This window comes from Pongo abelii, chromosome 2 (genome assembly GCF_028885655.2).
Source record: "Pongo abelii isolate AG06213 chromosome 2, NHGRI_mPonAbe1-v2.0_pri, whole genome shotgun sequence".
Taxonomy (NCBI): domain Eukaryota; kingdom Metazoa; phylum Chordata; class Mammalia; order Primates; family Hominidae; genus Pongo; species Pongo abelii.
In genome coordinates this window covers 179693539-179709305 of record NC_085928.1, presented here as the reverse complement: position 1 = coordinate 179709305, position 15767 = coordinate 179693539, and the positions used below count along the sequence as shown (strand labels likewise).

Below are 15767 nucleotides of genomic sequence, written 5' to 3'. Positions count from 1 at the left end.
TTTAGCTGAGACTCGGCACCCTTTTCCCGCTTACGTACCTGAAAACTCTTGGCACCCCCTGGTTTTTTTTGTGCCCAGCCAACTGTAGCTCAGCGTCCAAGATGCCCTTACCTGGTGACAGAAGTCTGGGATGCACGAAAGCGGAGCAGCTGGGCACAGTGGGCATGCGCAACATTAGAGGAAGGTGGGCTTTATACCGGAAAACGTTTTCCTGCGTCTGGACTAGAAGATTTTTAATACGATTATTTACATCCACTTCAGACGAAAAACCAAGTGATATAATACAAAAATGCTCAGGAGGCGACAGGACTAACCACTTTTACACTTTGATCTTTCCTTCTAGGCTGTACATTATTTTTTCAGTGTTAGCTGGTGAGTCAAATTCATTTTTTAAAACCCGGGACACGTGTTCCACGTGGCAAGGCTTCCATAAAAACATTTGGTGAACGAATAAAGTAACAAAAACTTACAGTTCAAACTCTCAAATTGCTATCAAGATCATGTCTTTTGAAAGACCGGCATACATTAAGCTAAGGCTTCCCTCAAAAAAAAAACAAAACAACAAAAAAAAAAAAAAACAAAGCGTGATCTCACGCTTTCTTCTAAACGAAGGAGAAGAAAAACAGAAATATGAGCTACAGGTTGTTTCCGCCCGGTTTCGAACCGGGGACCTTTCGCGTGTTAGGCGAACGTGATAACCACTACACTACGGAAACCGAGCTGTACTATGTTGCTTGTAAAGTCCTTGATATGTATGTGTCAATTCGCAATTCTCAAAAAATTATTACCAAATTGAGAGGAATGAATATAATGTATTTAGAGAAAAAAACAGAAAAGGAAAAATAGCCCATGCGCAATTGAACCGTGCTGAAACCATTTCAAAAGCTTCAATCTGCATGCACTTTCTTCCAAAGCGCCCGGGTATCGCGGTAGAAACCAGGCACTCCCGAGTTGCCCTTGCTTTGGGTGCCCTTTTTTTTTTGTCTCCCGGGAAAGGCGTTTTATTACACATCCTTTCCGCGGGTTGAGCTGCTCAGAGTCCGCAGCGAAGCAGGGGCCTTTCGTTATTCAGCCGCGAAAAAGCCATCCTTTCAGCTTCTGGTGGAAGGACGTGTAAAATTACTTTTGAATTTCCTCCTTTTGCTTCCGAAGACCAAGCAGAAGTTCTAAATTGACGGCTTGTTTTAAAATTCTCTACAGGGTATACAGAATCAGACACCAAGATGCGTTTATTGACATGCAATGTACCTTCAAATTTTTCCAAACTTGAATTTCATATGACCTGATAAACTTCACTTTTCCTGCAAAAAGGCAGGCACGTCCGTCAGCATAAAAATCGAGATAGGGAATGAGGCTTGCAGATTACACCAGAAGGATAGAAATCGAAATATATATATTTATATTTTATATATGAATATAGATCTATATTTATATATGTAGATCTATATTTATAAATATGAATATATAAATTATATATATGTTATATACATTATATATATAAATTATATATATAAATTATATATATAAATTTTATATATAATATATAAATTATATATTATATATAATTATATATAAATTATATATAATATATACATTATATAGATAAATTATATATAATATAAATTATATAGATAAATTATATATAATACATAAATTATATATAAATTATATAGATAAATTATATATTATATATAAATTATATAATTTATATATAAATTATATATTATTTATATATAAATTATATAATTTATATATAATTTATATATAAATTATATAATTTATATATAATTTATATATAAATTATATAATTTATATATAAATTATATATAAATTATATAAATTATATAAATTATATATAAATTATATATAAATTATATATACAAATTATATAATATATAAAATATAATATATAAATTATATATATAAATTATATATTATATATATTATATAATTTATATATAATATATAAATTATATATTATATAATATATAATATGTAAATTATATATAAATTATATATTATATATTACATATAATTTATATATAATATATAAATTATATATAATATATAAATTATATATAAATATATATAATTTATATTTCTATATATAAATTATATATATTTATATAATATGTGTATATTTATATTTATAATATATAAGTTTATATATTTATAATATATAAATATAAATTTATAGATACATTTATACTATATATATAAATTTATATATATAGTTATACATATATAAATATAAATATATTTCGATTTCTATCCTTGTTTAAATATATGAATATATTTATATAAATATATTATAAACTTTATATCATATAATATATAATATATAAAATATATATGAGATATAAAATATATATTATATCAGATATAAATATATAATATTTAAAATATAATATATAAAATATAATATATAAAAAATATATAAAAATATAATATATATAATATAATATATTATATATGATATAAAATATATATATGATATAAAATGTATATGATATAAATATATATTATATGATATAAAATATATATTATATGATATAAAATATATGATATAAAAGATATATTATATATGATATAAAAGATATATTATATATGAAAGATATATATGATATAAAAGATATATATGATATAAAATATATATTTACATATATATTTATACAATTATATAATATATATTTATATAAATTATATAATTTTAATATTTTATATATAAATTTATATGTATTTATATATTTATATAAATACATATAAATTTATATTTATTTACATATTTAAGCGAGGAACTACTATTTTGTTTTAATTGCGTAGATTTTGCTTGGAAATCACAGGAAGAAACACAACAAAGCATTGCCCAAGGTACAGAAACAATAATAAACGTACTTAAAACTCATTTAAATTCCAGCATTTTTCTCCTTATTTTAGAAGTTTAACATTTCAGAAGCAGACACTGCCTCCCTTCCTGCAACAACTTTTTCCTAAGTCTCATTTTTCCCCAGTTTCAAGGGCGAATTCTAGAACTCCCCGAAACCGCCACCAGTTAACCAGAATTCAGTGGCTTTGGAAAATAAAACTGCTTTTATAGCTCTTCTGGGTATTTGAGAAATGCACTTGTGAAGGGTTAGAGTTGAATCTTTTGATGGGAAAGTCGGGTTTTCCTGACACTGGGATTCCGGGATTCCAGGGATTGGGGTGGCCCAGTTCCTGCGAGAAGCAATAGCGGGCGGTGACATGAGGAGCACGGTGCGTCCAGCGAGTCCTTCTGCCTGGGGCCCTCCCGACCCCCCGCCTGCGCCCCCAGGACTCTGGCCTCACCCGGCCGTGCCGGGGCCTCTGTGACGCGGCGTTCCAGGCACTCGGCCTCGGCCAAGCCCGTAGCTAGAGCGGCCCAGAGACAGGAGGCAGCGGCAGCAGCGGCGGCATGAACCACTGCCAGCTACCGGTGGTGATCGACAACGGCTCGGGAGTGATCAAGGCGGGCGTGGCTGGGTGCCGGGAGCCCCAGTTTATCTATCCGAACATTATCGGCCGCGCCAAGGGCCAGAGCCGCGCGGCCCAGGGCTGGCTAGAACTCTGCGTAGGCGACCAAGCTCAGGACTGGAGGAGCTCGCTGTCCATCAGGTACCTCCTTCTCCCAGCAGGCTGGTGGGGCTGGGGAGGTTGGGGTGGGGTGGGGCTGGGGAGGTTGGGGTGGGGTGGGGCTGGGGAGGTTGGGGTGGGGTGGGGCTGGGGAGGTTGGGGTGGGGTGGGGCTGGGGAGGTTGGGGTGGGGTGGGGCTGGGGAGGTTGGGGTGGGGTGGGGCTGGGGAGGTTGGGGTGGGGTGGGGCTGGGGAGGTTGGGGTGGGGTGGGGCTGGGGAGGTTGGGGTGGGGTGGGGCTGGGGAGGTTGGGGTGGGGTGGGGCTGGGGAGGTTGGGGTGGGGTGGGGCTGGGGAGGTTGGGGTGGGGTGGGGCTGGGGAGGTTGGGGTGGGGTGGGGCTGGGGAGGTTGGGGTGGGGTGGGGCTGGGGAGGTTGGGGTGGGGTGGGGCTGGGGAGGTTGGGGTGGGGTGGGGCTGGGGAGGTTGGCGGGGCGGGGGGACTGGGGGTGTTGTGGGGGAGTTGGGGCTGGGGAGGTTGTGGGGTGGAGCTGGGGAGGTTGTGGGGTGGGGCTGGGGTGGCTTAGGGGGTGGGGTTGGGGAGGTTGGGGGTGGGGCTGGGGAGGTGGGGGTGTAAGGTTGGGGGGGTGGGGCTGGGGTGGCTGGGGGTGGGGGGACTGGGGGTGTTGTCGGGGGGCAGGGAAGGACCCCAAAGGAGGTGCGCAATGGGGACAGAAAGGATAAGAAAGCCGGGAGCTGGAAAGCCCCATCCAGCTGGAGTTACTACAAACGCGCGGGCCACAAATCTCCAAGGGTACCACACATCTAAAAACTGAACATTTTGCTCTCTCTGGCTATACAAATGTATTAAAACGTATAAAGTTATCGAACGAATACATTTAAGAATATTAACTCATGGTTCCTTTTGTCACTTGGGTTATTCTCTTCAATTGACATTTAAACTATACTATAATGTGGACATTTCCCAATTTTTTAAAAGTCACAAACTTCTAGAGGACAGAGAAAATGGAAAGCAACAAAAATTGCAGAGGTAGGCCGGGCGCGGTGGCTCACGCCTGTAACCCTAGCACTTTGGGAGGCCGAGGCGGGCGGATCAAGAGGTCAGGAGTTCGAGACCATCCTGGCTAACACGGTGAAACCCCGTCTCTACTAAAAATACAAAAAAATTAGCCGGGCGTGGTGGCGGGCGCCTGTAGTCCCAGCTACTCAGGAGGCTGAGGCAGGAGAATGGCGTGAACTGGGGAGGCGGAGCTTGCAGTGAGCCGAGATCGCGCCACTGCACTCCAGCCTAGGTGACAGAGCAAGACTCCGTCTCAAAAAAAAAAAAAAAAAAAAAAAAAAAAAAATTGCAGAGGTAAGTAGCTGTGCTAATTTTGGCTGACACTTACCTTCTGTGAGAGGCTGTGGCAGTTATTGCCCATAAGGGGATATTGGTAATAAACGCGGGGAATTAACTGAGGGTCGAAGACAATAGAAACTAGAAAAATAAAAAGCTGTCATTGATCTTATTGCTCTCCCTACAGTTACCCAGTGGAGCGTAGTCTCATTACTTCATGGGAGGACATGGAGATCATGTGGAAGCATATCTATGACTATAACCTAAAGCTGAAGCCATGTGATGGCCCAGTCTTGATTACTGAGCCAGCGCTGAACCCACTGGCCAACCGGCAACAGATCACGGAAGTGTTTTTTGAGCATCTGGGTGTTCCTGCCTTCTATATGTCCATCCAGGCTGTGCTGGCTCTCTTTGCTGCTGGCTTCACTACTGGCCTTGTGCTGAATTCAGGTGCTGGGGTTACCCAGAGTGTGCCCATCTTTGAGGGTTACTGTCTGCCTCATGGTGTGCAGCAACTGGATCTGGCAGGCTTTGACCTCACCAACTACCTCATGGTGCTAATGAAGAACCATGGTATCATGTTGCTTAGTGCTTCAGACAGAAAGATTGTTGAAGACATCAAGGAGACCTTTTGTTATGTGGCAATGAACTACGAAGAGGAAATGGCCAAGAAACCTGATTGTTTAGAGAAAGTTTACCAACTACCTGATGGGAAGGTCATCCAGCTCCATGACCAGCTCTTTTCTTGTCCAGAGGCCCTCTTCTGTCCATGTCATATGAACCTTGAGGCCCCTGGCATTGATAAGATATGCTTCAGCAGCATAATGAAATGTGATACAGGCCTGAGGAATTCCTTCTTTTCCAATATTATCCTTGCCGGGGGATCAACCTCTTTCCCTGGTTTAGACAAGCGGTTAGTTAAGGATATAGCAAAGGTGGCTCCTGCCAACACCGCTGTGCAAGTTATAGCTCCTCCAGAAAGGAAAATATCAGTGTGGATGGGAGGTTCTATTCTTGCATCCTTGTCTGCCTTCCAGGACATGTGGATCACTGCTGCAGAATTTAAAGAAGTTGGACCCAACATAGTACACCAAAGATGCTTCTGAAATACCGATAAAATGGTTAGAAGAAAATGTTTTGAGTATATGTGACAGAAAACTTTGGATATTATATGTTTCTGGGAGAAGAGAAAGTACTTCAACTATTGGGATGCCAGTATTTCTGTTGTATTTCTATAATGGGTTCGGGGGAGAATAATGGTGAAGCTCAAGAACAGATGTCTATTGAGTAGAACCAAGTTAAAATAATGTTTCCCATAGTGTTTCTTCTATAACTTGACGTTGGTGAGCTTATATTTCCCTTGGAAGAGAGCATTTGTGGTACAATATGCTATGTGCCAAATGAGTGATAAGATTTAAGCTTATTGAAGTTTAGGGAAAGAAGGTGAGGAAAGAGACTCCATAGCAGAGGTATGCCATCCTGGAAGGGGTGGCATTGGGATGGAGGGCAGATATCCAGGCAAGCATACTAAAATGAACAAGTTGCTAAAGATGAGAATGAACAAAGCATATTCAGGGCATGTTTAATAGACTGATTTTGTTTTTAAAATTTTTGTTTATGTATGTATTTATTCATTTATTTAGTTTTAGAGGCAGAGTCTTGCCCTGTGTCACAGGCTGGAGTGCAGTAGTGCAATCATAGCTCACTGCAGCCTCCAACTCCTGGGCTCTGCCCTCAGCCTCCCAAGTAACTGAATCCACAGGTGTGCACCACCACGCCTAGTTTAGACTGATTTTGTTCAAGTCAAGAGCTCATATAGAGCAGAACAAGCACTATGACTAGCAAGGTTAAGTGAAGGCCAGGGACTGAAAGGCTTAAAGTGCTAAATATCCAATATGCAAAGGAGAGAAATTAAAGATTTAAAAGCAGGAGCCATAAGGAAAATATGTTATGATGAATGTGGTGATAGTTTGGAGAATAAATTGAACGAGGAAGGCCCTGGAGATTTGATGATCAGTTAGAAAGTTACTAGTCCAGATATAAAGTGCCAAGTCTTGTACTCAAGATTATAAGCAATAGGAATTTAAAAAAAGAAACTATGAAAACTGACAAGATTTAGTGCCTACTTAGATATGAAGGGGAAAGAAGGGTTTGAGATAATGTGGGACGCTAAGAGAATGGTGGTAGTGTTGACATATAACTCAAAGCATTTAGCATCTACTCTATGTAAGATACTGTGCTAAATGCAATAGTGCTAAAAACAGGAGTCAGATTCTGTCCTTAAAAAACTTTACAACCTGGCAGATGCTATGAAAGAAAATGGGGATGGGGGAGAGAGGAGGGAAAGAGATGGAGAGAGAGAGATTTTACTTTTCTTTCAGATCGAGGACCGACAGCGACAACTCCACGGAGTTTATCTAACTGAACACGAGTAAAACTTTTAAGATCATCCTGTCATTTACATGTAAAACTGCACTATACTGGCCATTATAAAAATTCGCGGCCGGATGCGGTGGCTCACATCTGTAATCCCAGCACTTTGGGAGGCCGAAGCGGGTGGATCGCTTGAGCCCTGGAGTTCGAGACCAGCCTGGGCAACATGGTGAAACCCCTGTCTCTACTAAAAACACAAAAACTAGCTGGGCGTGGTGGCAGGCGCCTGTAATCCCAGCTACTCAGGAGGCTGAGGCACGAGAATCGCTTGAACCCGGGAGGCAGAGGTTGCAGTGAGCCGAGATCACCCCACTGCACTCCATCCAGCCTGGGCGAAAGAGCAAGACTGTCTCAAAAAAAAAAAAAAAAAAAAAAAAATCGTTACAATTTATGGTGGATTACTCCCCTCTTTTTACCTCATCAAGACACAGCACTACTTTAAAGCAAAGTCAATGATTGAAACGCCTTTCTTTCCTAATAAAAGGGAGATTCAGTTCTTAAGATTAATAATGTAGTACACTTGATTAAAGCCATCCTCTGCTCAAGGAGAGGCTGGAGAAGGCATTCTAAGAAGGGGGCAGGGTAGCAACTCGGACGCATCCCACTGAGCCGAGACAAGATTCTGCTTTAGTCAGTGCTGCCTGAGAATCTATTTTCACAAAGTTCTCCAAAAAATGTGATGATCAAAACTAGGAATCAGTGTTCTGTGTCTTAGGCCCTAAAATCTTCCTGTGAATTCAATTTTTAAGGTAGTCGAGGTGAACCGCGTCTGGTCTGCAGAGGATGGAAGAAAGGCCCTCTGATACCTCAAGGTAGTTTCACCTTTAAAGAAGGTCGGAAGTAAAGACGCAAAGCCTTTCCCGGACGTGCGGAAGGGCAGCGTCCTTCCTACTGGCCGGAAATGGAACTTTAATTTCCCGTTCCCCCCTCACCCGCCCGCCCGAGAGAGTGACTCTCACGAGAGCCGCGAGAGTCAGCTTGGCCAATCCGTGCGGTCGGCGGCCGCTCCCTTTATAAGCCGACTCGCCCGGCAGCTCACCGGGTTGCGGAGGGTGGGCCTGGGAGGGGTGGCGGCCATCTTTTGTCTAACCCTAACTGAGAAGGGCGTAGGCGCCGTGCTTTTGCTCCCCGCGCGCTGTTTTTTTCGCTGACTTTCAGCGGGCGGAAAAGCCTCGGCCTGCCGCCTTCCACCGTTCATTCTGGAGCAAACAAAAAATGTCAGCTGCTGGCCCGTTCGCCCCTCCCGGGGACCTGCGGCGGGTCGCCTGCCCAGCCCCCGAACCCCGCCTGGAGGCCGCGGTCGGCCCGGGGCTTCTCCGGAGGCACCCACTGCCGCCGCGAAGAGTTGGGCTCTGTCAGCCGCGGGTCTCTCGGGGGCGAGGGCGAGGTTCAGGCCTTTCAGGCCGCAGGAAGAGGAACGGAGCGAGTTCCCGCGCGCGGCGCGCTTCCCTGAGCTGTGGGACGTGCACCCAGGACTCGGCTCACACAATGCAGTTCGCTTTCCTGTTGGGAACGCCGATCGTGCGCATCCGTCACCCCTCGCCGGCAGTGGGGGCTTGTGAACCCCCAAACCTGACTGGGCCAGTGTGCTGCAAATTGGCAGGAGACGTGAAGGCACCTCCAAATTTGGCCAAAATGAATGGGCAGTGAGCCGGGGTTGCCTGGAGCCGTTCCTGCGTGGGTTCTCCCGTCTTCCGCTTTTTGTTGCCTTTTATGGTTGTATTACAACTTAGTTCCTGCTCTGCAGATTTTGTTGAGGTTTTTGCTTCTCCCAAAGTAGATCTGGACCAGTCCCCTCAATCGGGTGTGGGAGAGCAGTGATTTTATTTTGAGAGATCATCTAACATTTAATGAATATTTAATTAGAAGATCTAAATGAACATTGAAAGTTGTGTTCCTTTAATGGTCATCGGTTTATGCCGGAGGTGACAAGTTTCTTTTTTGAAAAATTAGACCTTGGCGATGACCTTGAGCGGTAGGATATAACCCCCACAAGCTTAGCGTTCCAGTAACGGAACACTAGGCATAATGAAAGACGGAAAAGAAATTTATTCCACACCCCCCCAACCCTCCCAGCCGGCAGTCTCCCACAAGAACTGGCTCTGATTTCCTTTAAGAAAATAAGCTGATGGCCCACTAGGTTGAAAGAAACAAACAGGCCATTCTGCCCACTTATCACGACAAGGTAATTCGGTTCCAAATCCATACCTTCAATTCCTTAGGGCCATCTGGGGGAAGTTGCCAAGAGAGAGAGCAGCCAGGGGTGTGTATATAAAGGCCCACCTTTAGGGTGATAGCCTGAATCCTGATGATTGAAAGAGTCAGTAGTCAAGACCATGTCGGTAAATTTATGAACGTGTATATTTGTAGCTTTTTAACCTATTACCTAAAGTAGGTCCCCTGGAATTGTCTAGCAGATACATTTCTTAGCGCTATTAGAATTAAGAAATGTAAAAAAACCTCTAGAGTCCACTGTTGCTGGTAATGTTCTCTAAATAAGGAAAAATACTTTTCCTATCAGCATGGTTTTGTGGAAAAGTAAGGAATGATTTTGCCAAGAACTTGTCTAGAGTCTTGAGGAAGTAGCTCAGCTTCAGTAAGCCTCACTTTACTCAAGGTGATCTAAGATCAATTTTTCTTCTCTTTCTTTTGAGACGAAGTCCCACTCTGTCACACAGAGCTGGAGTGCAGTGTCCCCATCTTGGGTCACTGCAACCTCCGTCTCCCGGGTTTCTAGCGATTTTCTCTCAGCCTCCCGAGTAGCTGGGTTTACAGGCACACACCACCATACCCGGCTAATTTTTTTGTATTTTTAGTAAAGTTGGGAAGGCTGGTCTCGAACTCTTGACCTCAGGTGATCCGCCCGCTTCTGCCTCCCAAAGTGCTGGGATTACAGGCGTGAGCCACCGTGCGGGGATTAAGATCCCTTTTTCAAGGGCGGGGATTCCTTGAACTACAGAGAAATGCATGTCTTTTGTTCTTACTCCATCTAGTGGTACTTTTGCTTCTCCACATTTACAACATTTGTGGTGGTGCAGGGCCGTGAAGCAAGAATGGCCACAGACTGGGAATGTTTTTCTTTCATTTTTAAAAAGAAAATAGTGATTTAATACATTCAATTTAAAAATAAGTCCATAGTTGTTTTCTAGCTCATATTTGAAGTCCTCCCTCTGACATGTCTATTACAAACAGTCCAAAGGACAATTCTTAGTATTATAAACTTCAATATATTGTTTCTTTTTGGTAAAATGATTAAGTTATATAATTCTGGGGTAAAGACGGCCAGTCATCCTGGATGACCATACAGGTCATCCAGTGAGATAATTTATGTGAAAATTTTCTGTACATAGTAATTATGGCAAAAGTGACTTACTGCCACCGATTTGAGTGACTAGCAGATGAAGAAACTGCTGCGGAGAGGGGTTTTAGTTACTTGCCTAAGTTAATTTTTTTGCGGAGTTGTGACCAGAAGCTAGGCTTCCCAAATTCTAGTCCAGTGTTCTGTTCACTGTGTTGCAAAGTCTTTGTTGGTTAACCTGGGACAGATGGCTAGCATTAACTCCATCGTCACTTTCTGATTTAAAATAAAATAACCTCCTTAATGGTTGTAACCTTGGTTTCCACCCCACATCCACTCCCGCCCCAACACTCTTTGATGTGATTTTGTGCTGTGTGTGTTTCACTTTTTTACAAGTACAGTTTATTCTAGTTATTTGCAGTAGTTACATTCTGTGAAGCCTCTGTGAACACTGGATTAGTGAATACTGAACCATTGCTTCCAGAGGAATTACGGGATTAGGTTTCTGGGAACATTCGGTCACAACATTTTCGTCAAAGAATCAATACATAATCTTGTGTGTGTTTCTGTTAAAGACATCCTAAAGTATGTTGATGCATTAGCATTGAACTCATATTCAACAACACTATCACTTAAGCCTGAATGAAGACTATCTAACACAAGTATTTTTTTTCTGTAAGTCACATCAGAAAAAGCTTTCTTGTGCTTAGGAACGCTAGACAGCACTTAAGCACTATGATTGGGGGTCATTTTAAACAGCACAGTCACTAACTAAAAGCATAAAAATGTGAAAAACTTGCCATTAAATAGACCAGAAATAGGACACTTGTTTATAGTGTCCTTTTTGGACTACAAAGGCAAAAGGGAACCTATGTGTTGGGGAAATCAAACTTTTCAGGGCTCTGCACGTGCCCATGAATGACTGTGAAAGCACTGCAGGTATTGCTTTTGAGATTATAAACAATTTCGGTGACTAGGTGAATCCACAAATACAGAATCTGTGAATATTGAGGGTTGACTGTACTTCAAGGTCTATGTGACAGCTGTATCTGAGAGAGACTACAGATGTCCACATGGTTCCTGAGGTACTTAGGGCTTGTTTCATGCCTTTTATATTATTTAAACCAGTGATTCTGAAAGGGGTATAATGAGAGAAAGGGTATATGAAGTTTGCAAATGACGATACTTGTTCTCTTTATTTTCAGTTACTTAGGTTGTATTTCACGTAAAGAAGGATGTGAGAATTTTATGCTTATGAAGGAAGCATTAGCTTTAAAAATACTGAGAAACATGCTTTTTCTTTTGTCCTTCAGAATGAGGGACTTCCTTTGTAAGGTCCGGGGTTGGTTATGGGTTTTGACTCTGAGGATGACATTGAGTTTTAATGCAGCTTGTCCTGGTTCTGCAGTCAAAAATTCCATGTTAGCCTGGCTCAAGACTTAAGAGACAAATAGATGGCACAGGCACAAGCGTGTGTACACATGCACCCACCCTCATACAAAGTGTAAGGGAGGAGTGGTTTTAAACTAAGATGAGAATGAAGTGACACAAGGTAACTGTCATTCCTTCCATGTTCATTCTTTTAAGGTAATAATATGTGATGGAAGTAAAAACAGCGAAAATACCCAAGAATTAGCCCAGGATATGCAAATTTAAATGTCTGCAGTGGACAGAAAGGAAACAAAGAAGTGAATCACACCGGGAATAAGAAAATGAAGACTATAGAGATGGTGGGGAGAATGAGCATCCCTTTTTAAGGAGGCAGCAGTCTTACAGAAATTGAGCCTAAAGTTGTCAGTATTGCAAGAGAAGACAAAAATTCAGATTTTTATGTCAACACCACTGATTATAGAATGTTGGTAGCTAAATTGAAATAAAATTTAAATATTATATAAGTTCATAGTGAAGAATTTGGATGGCTTTTGTTCCTGAACCCTGGGAAGTGGCCTGTAAACCCTTGGAATTCACCAAGAATGGTAGGAGTGTCTTTTCTTGGTAGGCCTCTTGGACTAGACCCAATAGTTTACACTAACGAGATGACTCATGACTGGGGGTTGGTCAGCCATGTGATTAGAGTGTTGGGGCTTTGGGCCCCATGATACTAGCCCAACCTCTTGAGAAACTTGGAGCCACATGTCTGAGCTGTATGATTAGTGATTCATCCAATCATGCCTGTAATGAAGCCCCAGTAAAAACTCTGGACACACTGAAGCTTGGATGAACGTCTGTGGTTGGCAGTACTCAGTGTGCTAGGAGGAAAATGTGTCCCTGAGGACATGAGGAGAGGGACAATGGAACCTTCTTTTTGGGACCCTCCCAGACCTCACTCTATGTGTCTCTCCCTTTGGCTGGTTTTGATTTGAATCCTTTTGCTATAATAAAACCATAAATAATAACTAATAAACATCCTTTTGCTATAATAAAACTGTAATAAAACCAAAATAACACTTTCCTGAGTTATCTAAGTCATTCTACTGAATTATGAAACTTGAAGGGGTAGTGGGAACCCCTAAATTTGTAGGCAGCTTGTCAGATGTAAGGATGGCCTGGGGACCTCCTAGCTTAGGTTGTTGATAGCTGAAGTCATTGCAATGGGCCAATCAAAAAACCTTTTGAGATAAAATCTGGTCTATTATAGGCTATTAATTTGCGACCTTTGGCCTAGGCAAATTTAAGCATTCCTGAATGCTTTCCCTAGAAGGGTGAGGGTTTGGACCATCCTACCAGTTTAAGGCCTACTCAAAATAAATGTATATGAGAGGAGTTTACACTGGTGGTATCTTTTATAGGTTTCTGGGAATATCACTAAAGAGAAATTTCAAAATTAAATTTTAATAATATTCTGAAAATAGTAGTGCTAATCCTTCACGTATAGGAGTTAGGGTATTTCTTCCAGTGGCTCTGCCTGAGGGGTGGGCCTGTTTTTCAGTGTCCATTCTGTCAGTCTTTATGGGATGTGAAGAGGGTTCCACCATCACTCGGTGGAAATGAGGCAACTTTTCCCATATTTGTCCTTTACTCTGGTTTATATCTCCCCTCCTAGGAAGGTATCAAAGTATATATGGTCTTCATTTGTGTTGCCTCAAATTCTCATTTCTTCCTTGATATAAAAAGGAAACAGGAAGACATTGAAATAAGGATATTATTGTGGTCCTGTACTTTTACCCTGTTCTAACCTAGCTGAGGGAATCTAGCATAAGTCACCCAACTTTACATTCCACATGTGTCAACCGGATGTACTAAGACTTCCCTTGAAGGGTGGTTGTGGTGAGAATATATGAGTAATGTATATGACAGCAACTGGTATTAATGAGAGGAGAAGTCTGTCTTACTCTTTACTTTGCAAGTAATGATTTTACAGCGCTCTGATGGGTATGTTGTAGTTACTCCGGCAGGAAGTGGTTTTGACTTGGGTATGTAGTTAAGAGATATATGGAGAAGGGTGGAAGTGCTAATGGTTTGTGAATTTTTAAGATAACACCAATTATGAACTTGATGCACACCTGCAGCTAGACTCTTTCTCTAGATGATGTTTGACTATCATTTTTTTTTTTGTCTTGGGGCTCTAGGTTTTCACTTTGGTGATATTTATGTGTGTGCTATGGCTGTCTATATAAGTGTTAAAAGGCATAATTATAGTTATTAAAAACAATTTAAGGAAAACAGAAAAATGCAATAATGAAGAAATGCAAATACTGACTTTTTGGTGTGATCAATGAGGACATTATAACTAAAATGAAAAACATTATACATATCAGTTACAAAAACAGTTACATTCCCCACAATCTTTTTAAAAAATGCTAGTAGTTTGCTAAAGTGAACTGGGTGACTTATTTTCAACCATGGAAGAAAAACTCAATTAAAGCCACATTTGAACTGTAATGGCACCAAGGAGTTCAACTTGACCTCATATGCCAGATTATAATCATCTTTCAAGTGTACAAACAAGGAAGCATAGTTATCAAAGAATGAGAAATACGTTTGTTCAAAGACCATTTACTGCTTTAACAAGAGGTGAAAGCTTGCCAGAAATATATAAACACCTAACCCAGTGCTATTCATAGGCTTAACATGTTCAAAGACTTGGGGGCGGCGGGGGGGCAATTTAAAAATATCTTTGAAGTTGTGGGTATTCATCATCATATCTAATAGTGCTTACTTTCTAGAGCCCCTCTCCAAGGAGGGCAAAGCAATTTATCTGACTTATTTTCATGACATCCTTGTGAGATAAGGCAACCACCATTATCTCCCTTTTGCAAATGGAGAAACTGAAACGTTGGGAGGTAAAATCACTTGAAGAAGGTCAGTAGCAGGCCCAAGAATGTAAACACACACATTTAAGCTTTTAACTGCTATTTTACTTTACAGAAAACTAAACAAACAAAAAATAATTTAAAAAAATCACACAGTTTTTCATTCTCTTTTTAAGTTAAAGAATAATTACTCATCTATCAACTTTTCCTTGGTAAGGAAAACTGTTTAAATGGCTTTTCACAATAACTGGAATCTTATTATACTGGAATGAATGAACCACTTGCAAAGTTGTGATGTTCATTTAACAAACACTAAATACCTAGTCTGCAACATGTTGTATTGTTCAGGGTGTTGAGACTTCAAAGGTGAAACATATATTCCTCATCCTTAAAGGTCTTCCTGGAGAGAGAAATTCTATAAGCAAATTATATGGTGCAGTCTCATGTTATTTAAATTTACTAAATTCTTCATTTTGTCCTCCAAATCTATTTTTTCTTCTCTTTCCCCTTTCTGTAAATGGTACTGCTACACCCAGTAGCTCAAACCAGTCTTCTGGGCACCATTGCTGATGTCTCATTCTCCCCGCACCCCGCCGTGTCCTCTGGTCTATTTTTTTTTTTTTTTGAGATTGGGTCTTGCTCTGTTGCCCAGGCTGGAGTGCAGTGGTGTGACATAGCTCACACCCTGAGGCTGAGGTGCGAGGGTCACTTGAGCCCAGGAGTTAGCACAGAGGCAAATGCTAAGTAATCTAATTAATAATGCTTTCTAATTTTTTCAGTTACAAGATTAATGTGACAATATCATAAAAAAGGCGAGAAATGGACTACAGATGTGCACCA

General features: G+C 41.1%; 2 protein-coding genes and 1 non-coding gene across 6 annotated transcripts; 2 read left to right on the top strand and 1 right to left on the bottom strand.

The window, feature by feature from the left end:
• Positions 1-643: 643 nt before the first annotated feature.
• TRNAV-AAC (transfer RNA valine (anticodon AAC)) lies at positions 644-716 on the bottom strand. The gene has a single exon. It is a non-coding gene; the product is annotated as a tRNA-Val (tRNA).
• Positions 717-3227: 2511 nt separating this feature from the next.
• ACTRT3 (actin related protein T3) lies at positions 3228-15040 on the top strand. Of its 4 annotated transcripts, XR_008524047.1 has the most exons (4): positions 3418-3633; positions 5131-6064; positions 8126-8188; positions 12262-15040. XR_008524047.1 is itself a non-coding variant. In XM_054552978.1 (3 exons), the coding sequence occupies exons 1-2, from the start codon at positions 3434-3436 to the stop codon at positions 6047-6049; spliced, it is 1119 nt and encodes a 372-aa protein (XP_054408953.1). In that variant the 5' UTR covers positions 3418-3433; the 3' UTR covers positions 6050-6064; positions 12262-15040. The 4 variants fall into 4 exon arrangements, 3 of the variants coding, with proteins under 3 accessions (XP_024100624.1, XP_054408953.1, XP_054408954.1); XM_054552978.1 differs by lacking the exon at positions 8126-8188; XM_054552979.2 differs by lacking the exons at positions 8126-8188; positions 12262-15040 and adding an exon at positions 7325-7876.
• LOC112132745 (uncharacterized) lies at positions 8394-10444 on the top strand. Its single transcript, XM_024245284.3, has one exon. It carries the CDS (start codon positions 8592-8594, stop codon positions 9024-9026), a length of 435 nt encoding a protein of 144 aa, XP_024101052.1. The 5' UTR covers positions 8394-8591; the 3' UTR covers positions 9027-10444.
• Positions 15041-15767: the final 727 nt, after the last annotated feature.